Source organism: Aedes albopictus, chromosome 1 (genome assembly GCF_035046485.1).
Source record: "Aedes albopictus strain Foshan chromosome 1, AalbF5, whole genome shotgun sequence".
Lineage (NCBI taxonomy): Eukaryota > Metazoa > Arthropoda > Insecta > Diptera > Culicidae > Aedes > Aedes albopictus.
In genome coordinates this window covers 303,878,423-303,904,104 of record NC_085136.1, presented here as the reverse complement: position 1 = coordinate 303,904,104, position 25,682 = coordinate 303,878,423, and the positions used below count along the sequence as shown (strand labels likewise).

General features: G+C 38.3%; 1 protein-coding gene and 1 long non-coding RNA gene across 2 annotated transcripts in view; one reads left to right on the top strand and one right to left on the bottom strand.

The window, feature by feature from the left end:
- Positions 1-15,689, bottom strand: part of LOC134285731 (uncharacterized) — a 174,652-nt gene extending 158,963 nt beyond the window's left edge. The window contains exon 1 of the long non-coding RNA XR_009996578.1: positions 13,597-15,689. This is a non-coding gene — a long non-coding RNA (uncharacterized LOC134285731). The remainder of the gene's footprint in view (positions 1-13,596) is intronic.
- LOC115263414 (uncharacterized) lies at positions 1,670-23,911 on the top strand. Its single transcript, XM_029866701.2, has 2 exons — positions 1,670-2,006; positions 15,697-23,911. The coding sequence occupies exon 2, from the start codon at positions 15,704-15,706 to the stop codon at positions 22,049-22,051; it is 6,348 nt and encodes a 2,115-aa protein (XP_029722561.2). The 5' UTR covers positions 1,670-2,006; positions 15,697-15,703; the 3' UTR covers positions 22,052-23,911.
- The last annotated feature ends 1,771 nt before the right edge of the window (positions 23,912-25,682 follow it).

Genomic DNA, 25,682 nt, shown 5'->3' with positions numbered 1-25,682 from the left:
GCTGAGGCTTATAATTACCTTCAATGTAAAAACGGAGGGTTTCCAGTTCTGTCACATATAGAAAATTGTTCGACTTTCGAAGTGTGGTGTGTCATTGTGCTGTGACTTCTCAACTAAGCACAATGAACCGAAACAGCTGTTCATGAAATCATCTTCGAAATCTTCGGTCGATAAAAGAGCGAGGGCAGGCAAAACGTTTCGGTTTGAAAAATTACTGGTATAGTTTTATTCGTCGTGAGAAGACGTTATGTTTTATTACGTGGTATTAAGTATCAATAAATTGTTAATGCTCAAAATTTCATTAAATTCGATTCACTGGTTTCGGAGATACGAAAGTTCAAAAATTAGTTGTCTAAAATCTGAGATCTAAAATAATAGTGTTTTGCGAGAGAAAAGAGGTTGCTTATCCCAAACATTTTGGCCACCCCTTGTACGTCACTTCCGATGTGTGTTGTAAACAACTCAACAATAGAAAAAAATATTCGTGCCAAAAAAAAGGTTATTTGGATTCCAACCAAATTCATAATAAACAATAAACAGGAAGTCATTTCAAGTATATTCCCGAGTACAACACTTTTTTTTTAGAGGAAGGGAGATGTGTGGCTGCCGCTTATAGTTTGGCAGCACTGTCGGTTACCTCTGTCCGGCTGCGTGCTTCAATCTCACTCTACACACACGCACGGCACCCCATCCTATTCTACACAGCGGGGCCATACAAGACGTCAGCATTCCCGCGCGACCAGTCAGCAGGCAGCAGCAGCATAAGTTAACCGTATCGCGATGGATCGTAGGGATCCGCGCGCTGTGGTCGATTCTTCGTTACCCAAACCGGCACACATAGCTCAAATTTTCTCGAGCACGAATCTAGAAAACCGTCAAACGTATCTGGCTGAAAATGTAACTTGATGCTTGCTTCTGCATAGTAAACATTGAGTTACATTTTCAGCCAGATCCGTTTGGTGGTTCTCTAGATTAGTGCTCGAGAAAATTTGAGCTATGCACTACAAATACCTTATCCTTTACCAAGGGGAATGACATATCCTTTTCTAACCGGAATATTCGCATTTATCCGTTTCTAACCGTCATTAACCGCGTCTAAGTGCTGCTCACTTAGCAGCTCGCTTAGCAGCAGTTAGCGACGGTTAGAAACGGATAAATGCGGATATTTCGATTAGAAAAGGATATGTCATTCCCCTTGTCCTTAACCCATGAAGGAGATAGCTCAAAACTGTCTTTGGCCGAGATGATTTACACAAAATTTGCTACAAAATAAGGGAATTGTCAGAAATAAACTATCGAACTGTCAAACATAAGCAATAAGCATGCTTGGGAATGGGGTTATTTTTAAACCCGACGCAAAATAACTACCGAAGTGTCAAATTTTAACTAGAATTTAAACGAGCAAGTGAATTGGTTCACAGCCTTGATTACTAATCGCAAATTAGGAGATTATTGTTATCAGTCGAAGTCCGGTTAAATTATTGAACTTCTCCGTCCATCCAAAACCCTACTTGTGCGCAGTGTGGAATTTCCAAGAAAAGATTTTCTACTGCGTACCTATTTTGTAGCCAGTTGATAAGCTACATAAGCCTTCATAGATGGAAAGGTAGATAGCGGTAAATGCGTAGATTGATCCAAGACCGTTTCAAAATGCAAGAACTGCTAGCTTTTTCGGGCATTACCGAACCGTGTGGCAGCTATGATGGTACTACGAGCGCAAAATGATTAAAATTGACAAAGTGGAAGTGCTCGTGAAACACTGAGTGGAGAAGCAGACTTTGTCTCATATGGAACGTAATTCCAGACGAGAAGATAAAACGAAGACAGATGGATAAAGCATGTTATTTAAGAAAAATCAAGAAATTTAATTGATGAATGTTTGGCATGTATGGCAAGTGTCAGTTATGTGAAGAGTGTTTGCAAAGAACGTGTGATTGGTGCCTGACAGAAAAAAAACTGGTGAAAAGTACAGTCAATTGAGGTTCGGACACTACACCATATTGTATGTAAGTATCCAGCAGTCCACGACAGCGAAAATATTATTCATCCCAGCGCGTTGCGCTGCAGCGTTCTCATTCAGATGCTGATGATCTTTGTCCAGTCGCCGTTCACAGCGATGATTTTGCACCGTTGGTTTGAACGACATCATATTTAATACAAACCTTCGGGGTTTATTTTTTATATGAACTTCTGGTAACCATATTGTGCATTTAGCACTAAATTGGTGTCGAAAATAACTTCATTGACTTCCGCAGTCTTTCCTATGCGTTAAACATAACGTCGGAAGTAGTGCGCTGTATAGTGCATAAGATTTACTATACAGCGCACTACTTCCGACGTTAGGTTTAACGCATAGGAAAGGCAGCGGAAGTCAATGAAGTTACTTCCGACACCAATTTGGTGCTAAATCCACAATATAAGTGCAAGAAAAACGTATTTCTAAGATTTTATTTATTTACTTTAGTTTGATTCAGCGTTCCGTTCAGTGGTGTTATGGTAAAATCAGAGCTGGTTACTCAAGATTTCCAAATTGCATACATCTACTTGTTAATTGAAAAAGCAAAGCAAAATAAAATATTTTAGTACCTGGTTAGTAGGACCTGGTGAAAGTGTACCCCGCTTTATTGTCAAAATTTTCGAGGCGAGTGAACTAGGCCCTCACTCTGCACACGTCTATCCGTGTTCGTCCCATGGACATAATTATTGTGCCTAATGCAACGCGAAAAGTCATTTGGCTTATTTTTAGCGGACACATTTGTTTGCAATGCAAAACTATCGCACATGGTCCACTGCACGAATTAATGCTGGCTTGCTTACTCACGCCTGCGTGTCGACACGGCTCTACCCCATTTGGCATAACGGCCATTTGGCATAACAAGGATTATGCACATTCTTACCAAGAAGGCTGTTCTTCGTATTATGCCAAACGGCATTATGCCAAATGGCCTTTCTGCCTTTCTGCTGTTTGGCATTATGCCAAACCGCGTTATGCCAAATGGGGTAGAGCCGTCGACATCGTTCAAACGTCAAATTTCGTGTGAGAGTAAGCAGGCCAGTATAAATTCGTGAAGTAATCCTTGGTATAGGGTTTCTTTTTTTGTTTGTATTTACGTGTATTTTAGCTTAAATACTAGTTCTACACTTTTGGTATAGGGTATTTTAACCAATAGTGGATCCCTTAGCAGCTGAATTTTTTTCTGATGGTAAAAACATTATGATATCCTAATTGAATTGTCTTTACCAATGGTTGCACAACAAGTTCTATATATTTTCTACACATTGCACACAAAAATCGAGCGAAAACACCTTATATTTCACATAAAATAATTATTTGACATCTCGATCAAATTATCCTATAGTGGACCCCGCGGGGTATAGACAACGGGTTATAAGATTATAAGACATCCAGTGGTCCAATGAAGAATTATCCGTTAGGCGAAATTCTAGGGGATCGACTCCACAATCTGTGGCTTACAATACGCCTAAAAGGCACTAACAGTACGATATTTTTAAATATACTATAGCAATTTCCAATGTTACTACTGAGAAATTTCCAAAAGAGGTATCGAACAATATTCCAACGAAATTGCAGAAACAGTTTCCAAAAAAAAAAAATGCTCAAGAAAGCCCAAAAACTTATATGAAGTTTTGGATCAAATCCAATTAAAATTGCTGACAGGATTTGCGAAGAATTTGTCGAAGAAACTCCGACAAAAGGAAATTCGAAATATTTGCACAGGATAACTTTAGGGCATCATTCCCAGTTGTGCATTTGGACGAGTCGGACGTGTGCTCCGTATCTCACCACGCGATAGACCTCGTATAAGTGGAGTTTTTTCCCCCGCAAGTGCGGAAGGTTTTTTATATCGTACGTTTTCCTGCTTGTGCGAAGTGTAGTGTCGCAAGGTGGTATCCAGCGCAACCCGGGAAGCGAGGTGCTTGCATCATCGTACATCAAAGAAGAAGCATCGCATCCAAGAAAGTCATCTTTATCGCCATCATCAGCCCCTCCGTCATCAAAGAGGACGGCGGCGACGGGTGCGAAGGCAGACGCGACGGACAGCTTTACCATCGACCTGCCTGTGATAAATATCTACCTGCTTCGGTCAGATAAGTATCACTCTTTCGATACACTCTTTTGTCCGCCCAATTTGTTTTGATCGCTTTTGTCTATTGTATCCCCAGTCCACATTCGACCACGTGCTTTTTTTTGACATCCATAACAGTGGTTCCCAAACTACTGTATACGGGTAAGGGTGTACAAACTGTAAATAACAGAACATTTTTTTTTGTTTTTTTTATTAGCTATTTTTTCTTTTTTTTTTTTTTCAATACCGTTTTTTTTTGCATCCTACAGGGTGCGCTAAAATAAACATAAGAATTAAATTCGTATATTATTAGTACAAGTTTTTTTTTTTTTTTTTTTTGCTTTATTTTTTTTCTATATATTATTAACATTGTTTGGTTTACAAACCAAACAGTTGTCGTCCTAAGGAAGAAAGTGCACTGTAAATACTTTAAGGTTTTTCTCTTCCTCTTTTGCACTTTTGAGTTATTTTCCATAAATTTGTTTCCACATGGACGATTCGATTGGAGGCGAAACGCCTCCCAATGATATCATTGCTCGTACGCGGTTTTATCAGCCATCTTCGCCTGGACCTTGGGTTGTCTATTTCCGGCGCAAATGCAAACCATTGAATATGCTTTCGATTTCTCGAGAGCTGACGCGTAAGTATCCTGGGACCGTTATTCACCAAGTGAAAGCATCCAAGCTGCGTGTTACCGCACCTAGCTACAAAGCAGCAAATGAAATTGCTCAACACGAAGCGTTTACTGTTGAATACGCGGTCTATGTGCCAGCACGAGAAGTGGAGGTGGAGGGGAAGATCCTCGACGAAATGCTGACATGTGAGGACATCAAGACCGGCTTTGGTCGGTTCAAAAATAGGTCAATTCCTGATGTGGCTATCCTAGACTGTAAACGCTTATCTAAGGTTTCCATGGAAGGAAATAAAAAGGTGTACTCGCCTTCAGCGTTTTTTCGAGTGACTTTTCCAGGTTCCGTCCTCCCGGAATTCGTTGTAATTGATGGTGGTTTTTACCCAGTGCATCTTTTTAGGCCGAAGGTTTTTAATTGTACCAAATGCAAGCAGTTTGGTCACAGTGATAGCTTTTGCGACAACAAGCCCCGTTGTGGCAAATGCAACCAAGCTCATTTGGAGGACTCTTGCACACAGGAAGCGGAAAAATGTAGCTACTGTGGCGGAGATCCACACGACTTGCAAGTTTGCCCGGCTTACAAAAGACGCATTCGAAATGAGAGTCGCTCTATTATAAGGCGCTCCAAGCAGACCTATGCGGAGATGGTGAAATCTTTTAAAACACCAGATTCCGTGTCTGAATCAGCTGTCCCAGTTGAAAATCCCTATCAGGAGTTGTCTTCCGATGATCAGGACGATGGCGAAACTGATGAGGGTGGATCTCTTTCGGAGGTACACGCACCTGGAAAAAGGAAGTCATCATCTTCCCCGGGATTGCGCCGAAAGGTCTTTTTGAAGTCTTCCCTCAAAAGTTTGCCAAATGTCAAGGGGGACGGGGTAAACTTAAAAACTCCGAATAATCAGGTTCCTCTAGCTTCAGATCCATGTTGTAGCAAGAACCTGTCACCCCCGTCTCCGCCTGTTAAATACACTTCAAAGAGAAATAATCGACAAGGTAGCAAGAAAAAAGCTACCAAAGTTCCTCGCAGTTCAAGCAAGCCTCCTAGACCCAAGCGAGGACTGTTTACTTTTAGGGTTCTCGTGGATCGCTTATATAATGCCCTCAGCCTTCCAGAAACACTTAGAGGCATTATTGATATGTTTATACCTACAGTAGAAGAATATCTTCGGAATCTGACACAATCATGGCCCCTCCTTGCTGCGATCATATCTTTCGATGGATAATTCATCAAGTGAGGTACAAGATATGATCACTGTGCTACAGTGGAACTGTCATAGTCTAAAACCTAAATTAGACCTGTTTAAGTTTTTGATTCACAACTCTGATTGTGATATATTTGCCCTTTGTGAAACATGGCTTTCTTCTGAAGATGAACTCAACTTCCACGATTTTAACATTATACGCCAGGATAGAGGTGACCATTATGGGGGAGTTCTTTTGGGGATCAAAAAGACTTACTCATTTTATAGAATTCCAATCGCGACTCATCCTGGCGTAGAAATCGTCGCTTGCCAAATAAACGTAAAGGGTAAAGAACTTTGCGTAGCTTCCGTTTACATTCCTCCAAGAATTTCAATTAACCGCCGTCATCTTTGGAATGCGGTTTCTGCACTATCACATCCAGTTTTAATTCTGGGTGATATGAACGCACATGGTACAGGGTGGGGCGAACCATATGACGATAATAGAGCGGCCGTTTTCTATGATTTGTGCGACGATTTCAATTTGAACATTTTAAATACAGGTGAAGTGACACGTATTGCATCTGACGGCAAAGAAAGTCGTCTCGACCTATCACTGGGGTCAAGTTCACTATCATTCGATTGCTTGTGGAAGGTAATCGAGGATCCTCATGGTAGTGATCACTTACCCATTATAACCACCATAAAGCATAATAGTGAAAGGTCAGACCATCCAATTCAGGTTCCTTTTGACCTCACAAGGAATATCGATTGGCAAAAGTATGCAGAAGCGGTATCTTTTGGCATCGAATCATTCAATCCCCTCCCACCTTTGGATGAGTATCGATTCCTGTCTGAACTGATATATAAGAGTGCATTAGAATCACAAAAACGACGTGTTCCAAGTGCAACCTTCAAAAGAAGACCAGCCACACTAGGCTGGGATGATGATTGCACCCAGTTGTATCTTAAAAAATCTGATGCTTTCAAAACTTTTCGTAGGCACGGTACCTCAGATCTTTATCAAGAGTACGCAAAGCTCGAAAGACAGCTGAGAAACCTGCTGAAAGCGAAGAAGCGTAGTTATTGGCGACACTTCATTGAGGGTCTCTCAAGAGAAACTTCAATGACAACGCTTTGGAGAGTGGCTCGCAACATGCGAAACCGCTCTTCTTCTAATGAGAGTGACGAATACTCCAACCGTTGGATATTCAGTTTCGCGAAAAAGGTCTGCCCAGACTCAGTCCCAGCACAACCGATTTCTTGGGAAACATCCCCAAGAGACGGTTCTCTGGACAGACCCTTCACTATGCTGGAACTTTCTATGGCTCTTCTTTCATCAAACAATTCTGCTCCGGGAAGCGATATGATCAAGTTCAATCTTCTAAAGAATCTCCCAGATATCGCGAAAAGACGATTACTGGACCTGTTCAACTCATTCATGGAGAACAACATCGTTCCGCATGAATGGAGACAGGTCAAAGTAATAGCTATTCAAAAGCCTGGTAAACCAGCGTCTGATCATAATTCATACCGCCCAATTGCTATGTTATCATGTTTAAGGAAATTGTTGGAAAAAATGATCCTATCACGACTCGATCATTGGGTCGAATCGAATAACTTGCTTTCAAATACACAATTCGGGTTTCGCAAGGGCAAAGGAACAAACGATTGTCTAGCGTTGCTTTCAACAGATATTCAACTGGCCTTTGCGGAAAAGGAGCAACTGGCTTCAGTTTTCTTGGATATTAAGGGCGCCTTTGATTCAGTTTCCATAGGAATATTGTCAGAAAAACTGCACAATAGTGGACTTCCAGGAATTTTAAATAATTTCTTGTATAATTTGTTGTCAGAAAAACATATGAGTTTCAATCTCGGACAACTGACAACTTCCAGAATTAGTTACATGGGCCTACCCCAAGGCTCATGTTTAAGTCCCTTGCTTTATAATTTTTACGTGAAAGACATTGATAGTTGCTTGGAAGGACAGTGCACGCTAAGACAACTTGCAGATGATGCTGTGGTTTCTCTAAAAGGCCCACATGCAGAAATGTTGCAAAGACCATTGCAAAATTCTCTAAATAATCTGTCAATCTGGGCAAGAGATTTAGGGATCGAGTTTGCTCCGCAAAAAACTCAATTGGTTGTGTTTTCTAGAAAGCGGAATCCAGCCCAACTAAAACTCAATCTTTTGGGAATAGAAATCGACCAGTCTTTGACTTCGAAATACCTTGGGGTCTGGTTTGATTCAAAAGGCACTTGGGGTACCCAAATCAAGTATTTGGTGCAAAAATGTCAACAAAGGATCAATTTTCTACGCACAATTACCGGAACATGGTGGGGTGCTCACCCGGAAGACCTCATAAAACTTTACAAAACGACTATTCTCTCTGTTATTGAGTATGGCTCTTTCTGCTTCCACTCAGCAGCAAACTGCCACCTAATAAAGTTGGAACGAATTCAATACCGTTGTTTGCGTATTGCTCTCGGCTGTATGCACTCAACGCATAATGCGAGCCTTGAGGTCCTGGCAGGGGTGAAACCTCTCCAGAACCGATTCTGGGAGCTCTCGCTAAGGTTACTTATCAAGTGTGGAGTGAGCAACACACTTGTCATTGAAAACTTCGAAGAAATGCTCAGTCTGAACACTCAATCAAAATTCATGAGAATTTATCTGTTCTACATGTCATCTGACATAAGCCTACCAAGTTATAATCCTCCCCGTGTACACTTCACTAATGACAGTACCTCTGTTAAATACGATCTGTCCATGAAACAAGCTATTCATGGAATACCAGATCAACTTCGATGTATATCTATTCCTCGCATTTTTAACGAAAAGTACCAAAATGTCAATTCCTGTAAGAGATTCTTCACTGATGGGTCTCGCATAAATGGATCCACTGGTTTCGGTGTCTTCAATGAAAATTTCACCGCCTTCCGCAAACTTCAGGAACCTTGTTCGGTTTATGTTGCTGAGCTGGCAGCAATCAATTTCGCTTTGGGGATAATTTCAAACATGCCCGTAGACCATTTCTTCATCTTCTCGGATAGCCTTAGTTCGATTGAGGCACTCCGGTCGATGAAACCTGTAAAACATTCATCTTACTTTCTTACAAAAATAAGGGAGCAGATGGGTGCACTGGTCGAAAGATCATACAAGATTACCTTTGTATGGGTCCCCTCACATTGCTCAATTTATGGCAATGAGAAGGCGGACTCTCTCGCAAAGGTGGGCGCACAGGAAGGTGAGATCTATGATAGAAGAATTTCACATGATGAATTTTTCCATTATGTTCGCCAGAGTTCTCTTCAAAGTTGGCAAAATGATTGGCGAGATGGCCAGCTGGGACGGTGGTTACATTCCATTATTCCTAATGTTTCTTTGCGAGTGTGGTGGTATGGTTTGGATGTAAGTCGCAATTTCATTCGCGTGATGTCAAGACTTATGTCCAACCATTACTCGCTAGACGCGCATTTACACAGGATTAACCTCGCGTTGAGCAATGTTTGTACTAAGTGCGGTTCCGGTTATGATGACATCGACCACGTAGTTTGGCAATGCCCGGATAATGACGCCTCCAGAGCGCTACTATTGGATACCCTTGAGGCCCGAGGTAGACAACCCTTTGTTCTTGTGAGAGATGTGTTGGGGACCCGCGATGTCACATATATGGGATGTATTTTCGACTTTCTTCGCTCTGCTGGTATAAAAGTTTAATTCGCTTGTGTTTTCTTCTCCAGTTTTTTTTTTTTCTCTGTTTTGTCCTCTTTGTGTTACCAAGCTACTCCTGGCCATCCGGAAGACCAAGTCCCACAACAAGTTGGTACCAACACCACAAGGCACCGAATTCGCTAGCAAGATGCGATTCACCCCCGGATGAGCAGCAGTGAAACCTTTGGCCCAATCCTTACCCTGTCCATCCCTCAAAATGTGACCTTCTAACCTCGAGCTGCCACGAGTACCCTGGCTTCCACCCATTACTAACAGATATCATTAAAAAGTTATTACTCTGTATAATGTATAGTATTAAGTACAAAGAAAGATCCTCGGCTCCGTAAAGCGTCATACGCGATTGAGCCCCAAATAAATGAACTAGATAAAAAAAAAACTTTAGGGCAGCAAGAATTGGCAAAGATTTTTCCAGAAAAAATGTTGAAAAAATCCAAAAATAATAACCATAAGATTTTCTAAACGAATTGTAAAAATCAAAAAGAACTTTCAGACGGGATTCCCAATCAAATTTCCATAGAAAAGAATTCTAGAGAAGTTCACAAAGCCATTGTCGAAGCATTTGCTAGGTACATAAATTAAAGTTTCCAAAGGAATTTGGAAAAAAAATTCCGGATTTTTTATAAGTTCTAACGAAGTTTCAAAAAAGAATTGAAAACTTTTACCAAAAAAAATGCGAGTTCGATTGTCGACACAGTAGCTGAGGTAGTTTCCAAAAGAATTGCCAAAAAAAAATCCAAAAATAATGTTAAAAAAAAAATGCCAAAGTAATTCTCGAAGGAACTTTCAAAGTAATTTTAGAACCGATTTTCAAAGAAATTCCTACACAGATATCTGATTTAAAAAAAATCCCGAATAAACTACTTGACACTGAGATTAAACTGACAGCTCTAAAGAACACAAGTGCCACGTTGTAAGCGAATTTTGAAATAAACTTTCAATGTGAAAGCTTTTTTTCTTCGAGGAAGCTTTTACAAACATAGTAACTTGGATGGATCCACAACAACAACATCAAGCTTTCAGCTTCTAAGAACAATACACCCAAAATAATTTTTGCTGCAATTTAGAGTGATTCTTGAACTAAAATGTTTCTTTGCGAAAGCTCTTAGTCGTCTGAGCAACTTTGCCGAAAAAAGTATCCTTATATGTCAGGCCTGCCCAACCTTTTTCGGCCGCGGGCCACTGGTGAAACTCCATACCAGTCGACGGGCCAGAAAAAAAAATCAATAATGATACATTTTTTTAGTCTTTTCTGAGCATTGCTAGATAATAGGAAAGAACTTTCATAATTTGTAAGATGACAATGACGCGTTTTTTTTTCAGTTTAGTGTTTCTAATGAAATTTTAAAGCTTTTTTGAAATTTCTTGCAGAATGTTGGAGCTCGGAGCAGTATTTTGGAAGTTTCATTGACATGTTTCTAGAGCTATTGATTGACACAAAAATAAAATCTCTGAAATTGTGGAGCGGACCTGGTGTGATGGTTAGAACACATGATTGTCACGCCGAGGACTTCGATCCCAGGTCCCACTCCCGACAAACTCGCAAAAATGTAACTTCTTCCTTCGGAAGGGAAATAAAGCGTGGGTACCCGAGATGAACTAGCCCAGGGCCAAAAATCTCGTTAATACAGATAAAAAAAATCTCTGAAAGCTTCAAAAATTGTGATTTAATTTTTTCATGTTTCTCCAAAATTACTCGAAGTTTTTATTTTGTTTTACAATCTTATCAAGAGAAATTTCACAAAAACATTAATAATGTTTAACAGTAAAACAGTATAATCTAGAAACAGTAAAATTATTTTACTGTTGAGAATCTTTCACTTCATATCTGTAGGAAACTCAATCCAAATGCTTCGATATTTCTAAACATTTTGAATTTTTTTCAAAATACACTCTAAAAAAGTAATTTTAGTTTTTAAAATTATTAAAATACATTTCTAAGGAGAATACTCAGAATTATTATTATTTTTCTCCAAACATGTCGCGGGTCGCACAAAATGTACTCGCGGGCCGGATCCGGCCCGCGGGCCGTACGTTGGGCGGCCCTTTTCTAAGTGGTCCAGAACACGAGATATACAACATTTAGACTGAACTGGAAACTCCTAAGAACACTAGCGCCATGCAGTGAGTGATTTTTGAACTGAATTGTTTCCTATGTGAGAGCTTTTAGTCTTCTGAGCAACTTTGCCGAAGACAGAATCCTTCTAAGTTGTCCAGAACGCGAGATATACGACGTTTATACTGAACTGGAAGCGCTTAAGAACACTAGCGCCACACCGTGAGTGATTCTCGAACTAAATTGCCTTTCATACGAAAGCTCTCAGTATTTTGAGCAACTTTGGCGAAGACAGAATCCTTCTAAGTGGTCCAGAACACGAGATAAGGACTGTATCGGAAATTAACTATAAACGTTCACAACTGCCTAAAAAATAATCTATTCGAAATAAACATAACTTTATTTTTGGAGATACTATATAAATCTTCTAAATAAAGAAAGGCAGTTCTGATTTTCAAAAAATAATCATTAAACTTGGACTTTTATCTCAAAGATTGCACATATGTTTTTAAAATTTTGGACACCTCCTAAAAATTTGATAATGCGAAAACTGTGGGAGAATATTCATTTTTTTTCTCTTATTTTTGCACAAATATATTCATTTACAGAATGTTCATAATATAGGAAAATTATTTTTATCAAATTTTCAATTCTTAAAAATGAAAAAAAGGCCATTTTTCGAGGAAATCTTTTTTATGCGTCTTCAAAGAACGATTACGCAAATAAAAAATTGGCAAAGATGAAAATTCGCATTTTTTTTCTATTGGGCATGTATATAAACTTATTGAAGAGGTTGTTTACCCAGAGAACGGAATTTTATAACCCCTGAAGATAATCAAAACAAAGCGTCAAAGTTCGACCAAAAAGTAGGTGTTTTTTTTGGGATAGACCATTTTCTATATGTTGGAGGATTTCTATCCAAAATATGAATTTTAAAAGTTGGTATTGAGTGATATATTATGTGTACATAACTGCTAGTAATAATCATTATTTTCCTGATTTTTCCCCAAACACATTTTTCGCTACAAATTTTTGAAACGTTAAAAAAATTAAAAAAAAACTGCATTTTGTACAGATACACAAAATGTGGTGTGCTCACAGAACCATATTTTCAATAATACTTAACATTTTCCAAATTTCTTAAAGCTGTTCTAAACTTAACAATATTGTGAAGATTTCATAGAAGAACCGCAATAAAAAGACCAACAGTGCTTCGTGATAGAGTATTTTGAACGTTTATAGTTAATTTTCGATACAGTCCTTATACAGGGGGTGGCCAAAATGTTTGGGATTGGTAACTTTTTTTTTCTTTCACAAAAAAGTTCAACATGTTGTAGCTTTTCATAGAGTGCATCGAAAATTCTCAAACTTTGACTGTTTGTCAACCTATCATATGTGCATCATTTGTACAAATTTGAGCCCGATTGGTTAATCTTTCGCAAAGCTAGAACCGTTTTCGAAAACACGTTTTTTCAGACAGCTTATTTTTGAACTGTCATATCTCAGAAACCAATGAACCGAATCAAATGAAATTTTGAACGTTTATCAACAATATATTAATGCTGCACAAGTTATTAAAACATATTTATTTCAAACATTTGAAAAAGTTATCATGGATTGACACTTTTTGGATTTTTCTCAAAAAAAAAGTAGTTTTTTACATCAATGTCAATAAATTTTAGGGCCCATATAGCCGAGGCGGTAAACGCACGGGTATTCAGCATGACCATGCTGAGGGTGACGGGTTCGATTCCCGGTCGGTCCAGGATCTTTTCGTAAAGGAAATTTCCTTGACTTCCTTGGGCATAGAGTATCTTCGTGTCTGCCACACGATATACGAATGCAAAATGGTCATTGGCAGAGGAAGCTCTCAGTTAATAACTGTGGAAGTGCTCATAGAACACTAAGCTGAGAAGCAGGCTTTGTCCCAGTGAGGACGTTACGCCAAGAAGAAGAAGAAGAAGAAGAAGGAGAAGAAGAAGTCAATAAATTTTAGACGCAAGTGTAGAATTAGCATTTAAGTTAAAATACACGTTAATATAAACAAAAAAAAATAAATAATTTTAGTTTTGATATCCTAAGAAATTTTACTTTTGTTTTCAAGATTTATCTTATTAGATATATTAGAGCCTATTTTGATTGAAGGAAGAATACATTTAGTAATTTTTATGTGGTATTGTAAATTTGTCTTATTTTTCTCTATATAGGTGAAAATGTCAAACCGGTATAACTTTATTCGTCGAGAGAAAATATAACATGATATAATGACGCATGAAGTATCAATATATTGTTGATAAACGTTTGAAATTTTATTCGATTCGGTTCACTGGTTTCGGAGATATGACAGTTCAAAAATTGGTTATCTAAAAAATAGTGTTTTACGAGAACGGTTCTAGCTTGGCGAAAGATTAATCAATAGAGTCTAAATTTGTAACAGTGATGCACATATAATAGATTGACAAACAGTCAAAATTTGAGAATTTTTGATGCACTCTATGAAAAGTTACAGCATGGTGAATTGTTTTGAAAGAGAAAAAAAGTTGCCTATCCCAAACATTTTGGCCACTCCCTGTATGGCGTTTAGACTGAACTGGAAGCTTCTAAGAACACAAGCGCAGGCAGTGAGTGATTTTCAAACAAAATTGTTTCCTATCCTATCCCACATGTCCGACATGATGCCCTGTGTAGCAGATTCCCGGTGGCCAATGCTCCCGGAACCACTATTTCAATATATCGACACCTTCTTGACGAAATTATCTATCAAATAAGGCATTGGTCATTTGAATTGCTGTAAAAAATCGTCATTCTATAAGAGTTTGAATTTCTGGGTCATAATGACCCCAATGCATTATTCGTAACTTAATTTGTGGCGCCATTTTGGTTTCATCTTAAGATTTTTTTTGTTTAAATGCTTCGTTTCTGCAAAATATTGAAAAATTTTCGTCTATAGACGAGTGCACCGCCCGCTGAAAGTTCACTCGGGCCGCGAATTTTGACACCCCAGCGGGGTCGACTCTCAACCATTTGTACCCAGCTGAAAATTTGTTATATAAGTTATTGCATCTAGTTGTCGCGATGAAGTTGCAAAAATATGGGCTAGTGCAACGACACATGCAGAAAAAAAGCGTGGTAAAATCAAAAATATTTCAGGTAAACTCAAATAAATTGTCAATTTGTTCTGGCAACAAAAGTAAAACTGTTTGGAGCAAATCGAACGTAACATTTGAAGCAAATTCAATCCATTTTTGAAACAAACATGCATCCTCTGACAGGTTATGTTAGAAACAAATGTAAAATTTTTTGTTTTTGTGACAGGTCGGCCCTACGGAAATATTTGTTTTCAAATTAAATTTACAAAGTAATTTCCTTCTCTAGGAAAACCCACTTCCCGCGTGGCACTTTCAATGCCAACATCATGTAGATAACATACGCTCCCGAAATCAATGGGATTTCGTGGAAACTTTTGGTGAAACTTGCCTTTTTTGCAAGAGCAAATCTTGTTTGGTGCTGCAGCTCAAACTTGAGAGTTTTGTTTATGTTCTCGACGGCGGAACGGGGGGCTTTTCAATGGGTATTGTAGAAATCAATATGTAATTGAGTTAGTTTTAAAAATAAATATTTTAGTTTTAAATATTTTATCAGTTTACCGAATAAACATGAATATTTTTGTTTCAAACTAACGAAATTTGTCTCCGTGTATGCATATGCATCACTTTAAATGTAAATTCATTTAAGAAATTAAAGAAAAATATTATCAGCGAATTTTGGTGATACATCTCTGAGTAGAAGTTGTTGAGAGTCGACGCCGCTGTGATGTCAAAAAAGTCAGGCTCAGTGAACTCATTGATTCACTCGTCTATTAGTTTGGGATTCGGATGAATGTGACAGAACGAGGGTTACGTTTGTTGTAAACGACCACAAACAGAAAGGATGTCTGTATCCATTTCACGTGTAGTGGTAAATAGAAAGATGTTAAACAAGTGTACTATTTTTTTCCATTTCAGATTCATAATGGCCTATCCGAAACTGGATATCATAGATCCAGAAACCACGCCGCTTGTGGCGTACGAAAGCAGCATCAAATCTGGAACTCACGGTGATGTGTATCAAAAACAGTTAGCTCAACTTCTTTTGCTTAGGTTGGCACGAGAAGGGAAGGATTTCAACCTGGCTTACGAACTGACATCCGCGGATAAGTTTGATGACGTGGTACTGTACGATAGTACAGCCAAACAATGGATTTTTCTACAATCAAAACATGCCGACGGCAAAGATTCAAGGATAGATCTCAATGGCTTGCTCCCAAAAGCAAATCGGGAGAAAGGAGACTTCAATTTGTACAAATATTTCATTTCGTTCATGCTAATTCGAGACAGGTTCAAAGGCAAACTTAAGTTTCTGCTGTTTACCAATAAAAAACTTGATGAAAAGTTGGAAACCGCAGAAGATTGCATGTCGATCGATGATCGAGATGTTGACAGATATCTCCGTTTTACTTTTGAAGGAGCAACCCACAAAGTTCTTACACCGACTGAATCGACAGTACAATCAATAATGGAATACGCCAACAAAGATTTTTATTCCCTGAAGGACGCTATCAAGGAACTTTTTACTACAGGAACTATTTCAAACGAGTTGCGGAAATACAAAGCTTATTTAAGGGATATTTTGAAGGAGTCGGAAAACAAGCAAATAAGTTTCGAATATACCTTCAACGACTCACTGATTCTCATTGCTAAATTATACAAAGTGCTTCAACCAGAGCTGCACAATATGAAACCAATTGTTAAGCCACCAGAATTTAACGTCAATGAACCGGAATATGAGTATGCAAGCTGCCCTCTAGTGGAAGGTCAGGATTTCGAGCACCTGGTTGCCGCCATCAAAGATCTCTTTCGTAGCGGAACTGTATCTGATCATTTAAAAAAGTACGAAAATCTTTTAGCTTTGATTTTAACAACAATCGCAGATGGTCAGCTAGCATTCAAAGATACGTTCAATTGGGATCTAATTTGTAAAGCTGCATTGTATAGCATGTTGAAGGCTGAAATGAGTGACATGAATAAGGCGGTAACTACGAAGCAGAAACTCTTCGATGGAAAAGATTCACGGAACAAAACCCATCCAGTATTATATGCGGACGCATCTGACGTGAGACATTTTTTTACGCTACTCACATTATCAGCGCACCAACCACATTATTTGCAACCCTTCATCGTAGAGGAGTTGCACTTGTGGATGAGGCAGTGGCTGCGACCCGACGTTTTAGGTAAGCTAACCGAAGTCGATGATAAAAATGCGGTGAGAGATTTGGATGATTATTTCGACGCAGCGCTTCAGTGCGAACAAGGTAATTCCAAACCATATTTGAATCAATTTTTTTTAACGGAGTATTGTAGCAAGCTACGGTCTAAAATAGTAGAACGAAATCCAGTATTAAATGACACCAATCAGTTATATATCAACAGAGTGATTACTTTTGAAAAAGAGGAGAAAGAGGTGCATCAACCAGCAACCTTGAAAGCTCCTCATTTTGATGGAAAAAAAATATCTCAAATACATCGCGGTTTCAGAAGATTTGCTTTACATAATTATAACACTAGAAAACCTGAGCTTGAAATGAATAACATATTATCACATGTAGACAAAATTATGGTTAGTTCACTCGTAGAAAAAATTAAAAATGTAATACATGATAGAATATCGCTCTCTAAAACACCAGATGAAGAAATGTCAGATAATCAGTTTGCAGCCAATCTGAGGACTAAGTTTTTATATGATCAGTGTTTAGTTTTGACTGCGGACCCTGGGATAGGCAAAACTGAACTTCTTCAATATGTTGCCCTAGAGCACCAAAAACTCCAATCAGGAGCAGTTTTCTTATTCTACCTGAACAGAATACAAGATTCAAAGGATTCTTCATTGGATGTCCTCAGATCTACGTTATCTAAAAAAAATGTTGAACTCATACAAAACGTTTTGGATGAAAAAATTGATGATCACATTACGATACTGTTTGATGGGTATGACGAAATACATGAGAAAAATCGAAACAAAATAGAGAATCTCTTTGCATTATTTATGAAATCAAAACAAATTCAGCTTGTTATAAGTGCCAGAAGTCATAAGAAACTTTCATTGCAGAGCTTTTTTCAGAAACACAAATTGAATGTCAGATACTTTTCATTGGAGTCATTTAGCAGTAAGAATATAACTGACTATCTTGCACAATCTTGGAATGAAAACGGAAAATGTGATGTTAACCCAAAATTTATTACGTATTCTAAATTTCTAATCGAGAAATTTTATAGATTGTGCAGAGTTCCATTAATGACCAAAATGGTTTCTGAAATTTACAAATCACGCTATAAGCTGTATCAATCATCATATATGACCGACGAAGACATTGAAATAAACTATTTGGATAAGGAGTTTTTAGAAGTTGAGCATATTTATGAAAAATTTATAGAAAAATGTTTAGAAGTAAAGACAGAGGCTGCATGTGATGGTATTGGGAAACTCGACTCGAACAAACGAATTTTGGATGGATTTTATGTTAACCATCAATTACTGGCAATTAAATGTATTGATGTTGATGAGCTTAAATTTATCTTCAGAAACCCCAAATACAAAAAAAAATTGGATATCATTCAAACAGGTCTTAAAAAACAGTTTGAAAAATCCATTCTTGTAAAATTTGTTGACGATAAAGTGTTTTTTACCCATTATTCATACGCCGAATATTTTGTGGCTAGCTTTCTTTGGGACAATTTTGAATATGTGAAAAATACTATTAAAAATGTTTTGTCCTGTTTTCCAGGAATAAGAAAGTTTTTTATAAAAATAATTGAAAAAGAAGACATTTCATTCGTATCAGAAATCGTTCAAGAGGCGTCTTTGTTTTCTGAAGAATTTGTCTTATGGGCTTGTGAAAGTAATGCTATTGAATTGTTAAAATTTGTTATTTCAAAAGAAAACCAGCGTTGGACAAAAGAGGAAGAAATGCTCCAAATTGCTATTATAAATGGCAGTGACAAAATATGTTCCTATTTGATAGACGACTGTCAAGTGCATCCCGATGTTGAGCTTTATGGTGGATTTGCTCCTTTACATGTGGCCATTGAGGGTGATCAAAGACATATAGTTCAGTTGCTGCTAGAAAAGGGAGCTGACGTTAATATTCGTGACGCAAAATTGAATTCCGATACCCCAATTTCTGCAAAACCCCCACTTCATTTTTCACTTTTTGGTAATAAAGGGGCCGAGGATATAATAATAAAAGGAAATGTCAACATTGGCGCATTGACTCACGAGAATTGCACACCGCTTCATTTAGCATGCCTCAATGGTCATAAAGAGATCGTGGAAATATTAATTAGGAGAAAAGCCAACATTGACGCACTGGCTCTTGAGAAGTCCACACCACTTCATTTAGCATGCCTTAATGGTCATAAAGAGGTTGTGGAAATATTAATAAAGGAAAAAGCCAACGTTGACACATTGGATGAAAGGAAGTTGACACCGCTTCATTTTGCATGCCACAAGGGCCATAAAGAAGTTGTGGAAGTACTAATTAGGGAAGAAGCTAACATTGACGCATTGGCTTTTGAGAATTTCACTCCGCTTCATGTAGCGTGCCTTAATGGTCATAAAGAGGTTGTGGAAGTATTAATTAGGGAAAAAGCCAACGTTGAAGCATTGGCTCTCGAGGATTGCACACCTCTTCATTTGGCATGCCTGCATGGTCATAAAGAGGTTGCGGAAATACTAATTAGGGAAAAAGCTAACATTGACGCATTGGAACTCAAGAATTGCACACCTCTCCATTTAGCGTGCCTTAATGGTCATAAAGAGGTTGTGGAAATACTAATTAAGGAAAATGCCAACATTGAGGCAATAGCTCTCGAGAATTACACACCGCTTCATTTGGCATGCCAGAATGGTCAAAAAGAGGTTGTGGAAGTATTAGTTAGGGAAAAGACCAACATTAACGCATTGGCTCTCGAGAATTGCACACCGCTTCATTTAGCGTCCCTCAATGGTCATACAGAAGTTGTGGAAATTTTAATTAGGGAAAAAGCCAACATTGACGCATTGGATCTCGAGAATTGCACACCGCTTCATTTAGCGTGTCTTAATGGTCATAAAGAGGTTGCGGAAGTATTAATAAGGGAAATAGCCAACGTTAACCCATTGGATGAAAAGAAGTCCACACCGCTTCATTTGGCATGTCAGAATGGTCATAAAGAAGTGGTGGAAATACTAATTAGGGAAAAAGCTAACATTGACGCAATGGCTCTCGAGAACTACACACCGCTTCATTTTGCATGTCTGAATGGTCAAAAAGAGGTTGTGGAAGTATTAATTAGAGAAAAAGCCAACATTGATGCATTGGCTCTCGAGCATTGCACACCGCTTCATTTAGCGTCCCTCAATGGTCATACAGAAGTTGTGAAAATTTTAGTTAGCGAAAAAGCCAACATTGACACAACGGATTTCAGGAATTGCACACCGCTTCATTTAGCGTGCCTTAATGGTCATAAAGAGGTTGCGAAAGTATTAATAAGGGAAATAGCCAACGTTAACCCATTGGATGAAAAGAAGTCCACACCGCTTCATTTGGCATGCCAGAATGGCCATCACGAGGTTGTGGAAATACTAATTAGGGGAAAAGCCAACATTGACGCAATGACTCTCGAGAATTGCACACCGCTTCATTTAGCGTCTTTTAATGGTCATAAAGAAGTTGTGGTAATATTAGTTAGGGAAAAAGCCAACATTGATGCAACGGAACTCAGAAATTACACACCGCTTCATTTGGCGTGCCTTAATGGCCATAAAGAGGTTGTGGAAATATTAGTTAGGGAAAATGCCAACGTTAACCCATTGGATGAAAAGAAGTCCACACCGCTTCATTTGGCATGCCAGAATGGCCATAAAGAGGTTGTGGAAATACTAATTAGGGGAAAAGCCAACATTGACGCAATGACTCTCGAGAATTGCACACCGCTTCATTTAGCGTCTTTTAATGGTCATAAAGAAGTTGTGGTAATATTAATTAGGGGAAATGCCAACATTGACGCATTGGAACTCAGGAATTGCACACCGCTGCATTTGGCATGCCAGAATGGTCACAGAGAGGTTGTGGAAAAACTTATTAGGGAAAAGTCCAACGTTGACGCATTGGCTTTCGGGAATTGCACACCACTTCATTTGGCGTGCCTTAATGGTCATAAAGAGGTTGTGGAAATATTAGTTAGGAAAAAAGCCAACATTGACGCATTGAATCACAAGAATTGCAAACCGCTTCATCTAGCGTGCCTTAAAGGTCATAAAGAAATTGTGGAAATATTAGCTAGAGAAACAGCCAACATTGACGCAGTGGAACTCAGTAACTACACACCGCTTCATATAGCGTGCCTTAATGGTCATAAAGAGGTTGTGGAAATATTAGTTAAGGAAAAAGCCAACGTTGACGCATTGGCTGAAAAGAGTTTCACACCGCTGCATTTGGCATGCCTGAATGGTCATAAAGAGGTTGTGGAAATACTTATAAGGGAAAAAGCCAACGTTGACGCATTGGATGCAATGAAGTCCACACCGCTTCATATGGCATGTCAGAATGATCATAAAGAGGTTGTGGAAGTATTATTAAGGGAAAATGACAACGTTGACGCAGTGGATGAAAAGAATTTCACACCACTTCATTTAGCATGCCAGAATGGCCATGAAAAGGTTGTGGAAGTATTGGTTAGGCAACAAGCCAACGTTGACGCATTGGCTGAAAAGAATTTCACACCGCTTCATTTAGTATGCCTGAATGGTCATAAAGAGATTGTGGAAGTATTGATTAGGGAACAAGCAAACGTTGACGCACTGACTGAACAGAGTTTCACACCGCTACATTTAGCATGCCACAATGGTCATAAAGAGGTTGTGGAAATATTAATTAGGGAAAAAGCCAACGTTCATGCATTGGCTGAAAAGAATTGCACACCGCTACATTTAGCATGCTACAATGGTCAAAAAGAGGTTGTGGAAATATTAATTAGGGAAAATGCCAACGTCCATGCATTAGCTGAAAAGAATTTCACAACGCTTCATTTTGCATGCCAGAATGGTCATAAAGAGGTTGTGGAAATATTATTGAGAGAAAATGCCAACATTGAAGCATTGGATCAAGAGAACTCAACACCTCTTCATGTGGCATGCCAGAATGGTCATAAAGAGGTTGTGGAAATATTATTGAGAGAAAATGCCAACATTAACGCACTGGATGACAAATATCGTACACCACTTGATTTGGCATACCACAATGGTCATGAAGAGGTGAAAGCATTAATAAGAGATGCCAACTGAAATGCCAACTTTTCAGCTACTTCCACTAATAACTTACATTCCCTATTAGCAAAGAATAAGAATATTAAGAATGCCCACTCCGCTGATGCTCGGGGGGACACTACCGCAGCGCTATCTGCGGATGAAAGTTCAACCTTCATGCGGTAGTGTGCGTTACTGATTGTATGCGGATACACAAACATACGCACACTACCTTCTCTTATGACAAATCACGATCACTGTTACATAGAGCTTCCACCTTGAAACGCTTAGAGAGCGCCACTTGTCTTGTCACTTGACGTTTACATAGAAAAAGACAAGAGAGGGCATTCTTTCTATTTTTATTCTTTGCTATTAGCTTCATTCCCTATTTGTTTTAAAGTTTCTCGAAGCACTTTTTTTGTAAAATTTCTTCGGAAATTCTATGAAAAATCTGTCAGTATCTCTGAGACTTTCTCTCTGGGTAGCTTAAGGGTTTCTGCGGGAATTCCTCCCATGCATGAACTTCGGAGTTCCCTTCGAAAACTTGCCAATTAATTCCTCAAACAGTTCTCTTGATCAATGGATTATTTTGAGTTCCATCTAGTGAATGCTTGTGAAACTTCTCCACGGATATTTGTTGCCATTATATACTAGGAGTAGTTCGTGAAAGAAGATTCGCGATTAATTCCTGGCTACATTCCTGCAGTAATTCTTGGGTGTCTTCTCCTAACGATTAGTATTTCTCTACATCTCCAAAGAGGAACGAGGAATATGAAAAGCTTTCATTTCCAGCTATAATTATTATTGTATGTTTTTTGTTCAGTAGTTATGATTTTTTTAAAGTAAGGAAAAGCCTAAATTCACCACATCGAATTGAAGCACATCGAAATCTTTATCAATTAAGCTGAAAATTTGACCAGAAGTTCACTTTAGCATGAGAATTATGAAACTTCCTTGACCGGTGGGATTCGATAAATTTTTCAAAAATTTGAACATGTCTACTGGGCATCAACATTCATGAAACAATAATTATAAATAGTATATAATAGAAATATACATTTGCATTGTCTCAACACAGCAAAAGAAGTATTTTCACAAAACGTTCAAATTCAGCTGATTCTCCAATATTGTCTAAGACCTCTGTCGTAGTTGCTTATGCCTGCACGATCAAAATTGAATATATAAATATATTATATACCAAGCAGCTACAGCTCAATGAACAATTGCATTATCAATTCCTAGCCAGAGAGCGCAAAACTATCTGTCATTTATTGCAGTTTCTGTACATAAAGTAGATATACGACAATTTTCAATCTATCCAGCATTTTATGAGCGCTAATGGCCGCCAGAATTTTTCTCACTTTCTGGTAGGGATCAGCCGATTTGACGTTTGGCTTGTGTCGTTTGGCAGCTAATCGATAAGATCCCCAAGTAACCACGCTGTTGAAGCTGTACGTATTGCATCAATAACGCACATATATTGACATGCATTACCCTATATAAACCATTAAAGTTGAATTAAAGTGGGAAGTGGCGCCACTATTGTTGATTTACGATTATACCAGTATAATCGTAAGTCAGCAATAGTGGCGCCACTTGCCACTTTAATTCAACTTTAATGGTAAATGTAGGGCAATGCATGCCAATATATGCGCTTTATATACGCAATCCGTACGTCTTCAACAGGATGGTTACTTGGGCGACCATCAATCTTATCGAGCAACTGTCAAACGACACAGACCAGATGTCAGGTCGGCTGATACCTACAAGAAAGTGAGGAAAATTTTGGCGGCCATAAGCGCTCGTAAAATGCTGGACAACACACAACAATTGTAAGTTAGTAACAAATGCAGCCCTCGAACATTGTATAACACTTGAAATAAAATACTTTTATGAAAATTTGTATCTTATTTGAACTAACACGAGACACATCCGAAATTGTCCTAAAATTCCAAATGTTCAGTGAATTGTGAATTTCCTGTGTACATTGGATTTTGCGTGCACACCACATATGGTTGCTCCTAAAGTGTCTCGAGTGGGCTCGTTAATTGCTCCGGTTGCTCCCTCTCACTCTGTTTGCAAGAGGTTGATCTACACTCAGAAAGAAAAATATACACGTAATTACTATTATTTATGCATTTTGTATTATTTTTCCAGTTGAAAACCGAATTAGCGACATTTTTTCTTTGACTTCCGCTGCTCTGGCTTCATGGGCGAAACTACGGATTTTTGCCAGGGGATGCACTACAAACTAATATTCATTAGTTCATTCATTCATCATTCATCGCCCTATATCTCACAGGAATGCATCAAAATTCTAGGGGGTGCCTGGCACCCCCGGTAGTTTCGCCTATGTTTGCCTTGCGTTAAACACAATATCGGAAGTGAGGCGCTGTATAGAGCGCCAGGTGTACAATACAGCGCCCTACACTCAGCGAAGTAAACTACCGAAATTCATTGAAATACCTTATGAAATTTAGCCATAACTGTATAGTATGGATGCCATAAGAATACCTTATGAAAATTGAACATGCCTATTATGAACTAATTACATAAGATAAAGTTATGAAAAGAGCAGAAAAAGTCGTAAAATGATGCAGACTGGAATCGATGCATGAGCGTCGAGATCACTGAGCCGTGCCCAACCCACGTGACTATCGACGCTTTAGAATATCGTATTGCTAAATGTTTATAAAAGCCAAATCGTGAGTCAATTCTGCGTTTATGACGACCTTATGAAATTCATTCTAGTCGTGATGAATTGTTTAAAGGCCATTTCTTAAGTTTGACGTTATGATAATCTTAGGTTTATTTGCCTGAGTGTACTTCCGACATTGTGTTTAACGCAAGGCAAAAGACAAATCAATAACAAATTTTGAAAACGACGAATAACACTAGTTTACAGCATTTTTGAACTCGGTAAGCTGATGATCATTTTTGGTGTAGAATCATGCCCTGATTTCGAAAACGCGAAGGAAAAAAATTACAGTAGAGCGGAAATTTTTTCGACTTTTCATACAAGGGTGATGATTTGAAATTGATTTTTGTTCTATTTTTAAGCAACGTCACTCACTTCACACATCTCATTCACCGTAGTCAATGCTCCGATTGAGCTGATTTTTTTTACTGTATCTCGCCTACATATGATATGTCAAATAAACGTTGAGAAATAATTTTTATATTGTTTTATTCTTATTGAAAAAAATACATTTCTTCATATATTTTTGGAAATTTGCCTAAAATTTAAGGAGATCGTCCCTAAAACTCGCCAATATATTGAATTTCATCAATCTGATGCAAAACCTGCATTCAGATGATCGAATGGTATTGTATTCAGCTTTTAATTTATGGCAAAAGATTTGTAATTGGTTGAACAAAACGCAAGATATTTGAATTTTAGTAAATTCCATATTTTTAAAAGTTGTAAAACTTGATATTGAGCTAAAACTCAAAAATCGCTCTACTTAAAATTTTTTGAAGCACGGTTTCGAAATCAGTGCTAAATTGTACTTCAAAAACTTTGGTCGTTGAAAGAAGTTCACGACTTTCGTTTTATTTTGTGAACTTGTGTAATCAATGCTACACCATTGATTATACGTCGTTTTCAAAATTTGTTACTGAAATGTCTTATTTACAAGAAGCGAGGTTATAACAGCCTTGGGCTGTTAAG

Coding starts and splice junctions, on each gene's coding strand:
- LOC115263414 (XM_029866701.2), top strand. CDS start 15,704: ATGGCCTATCCGAAACTGGATATCATAGATCCAGAAACCACGCCGCTT.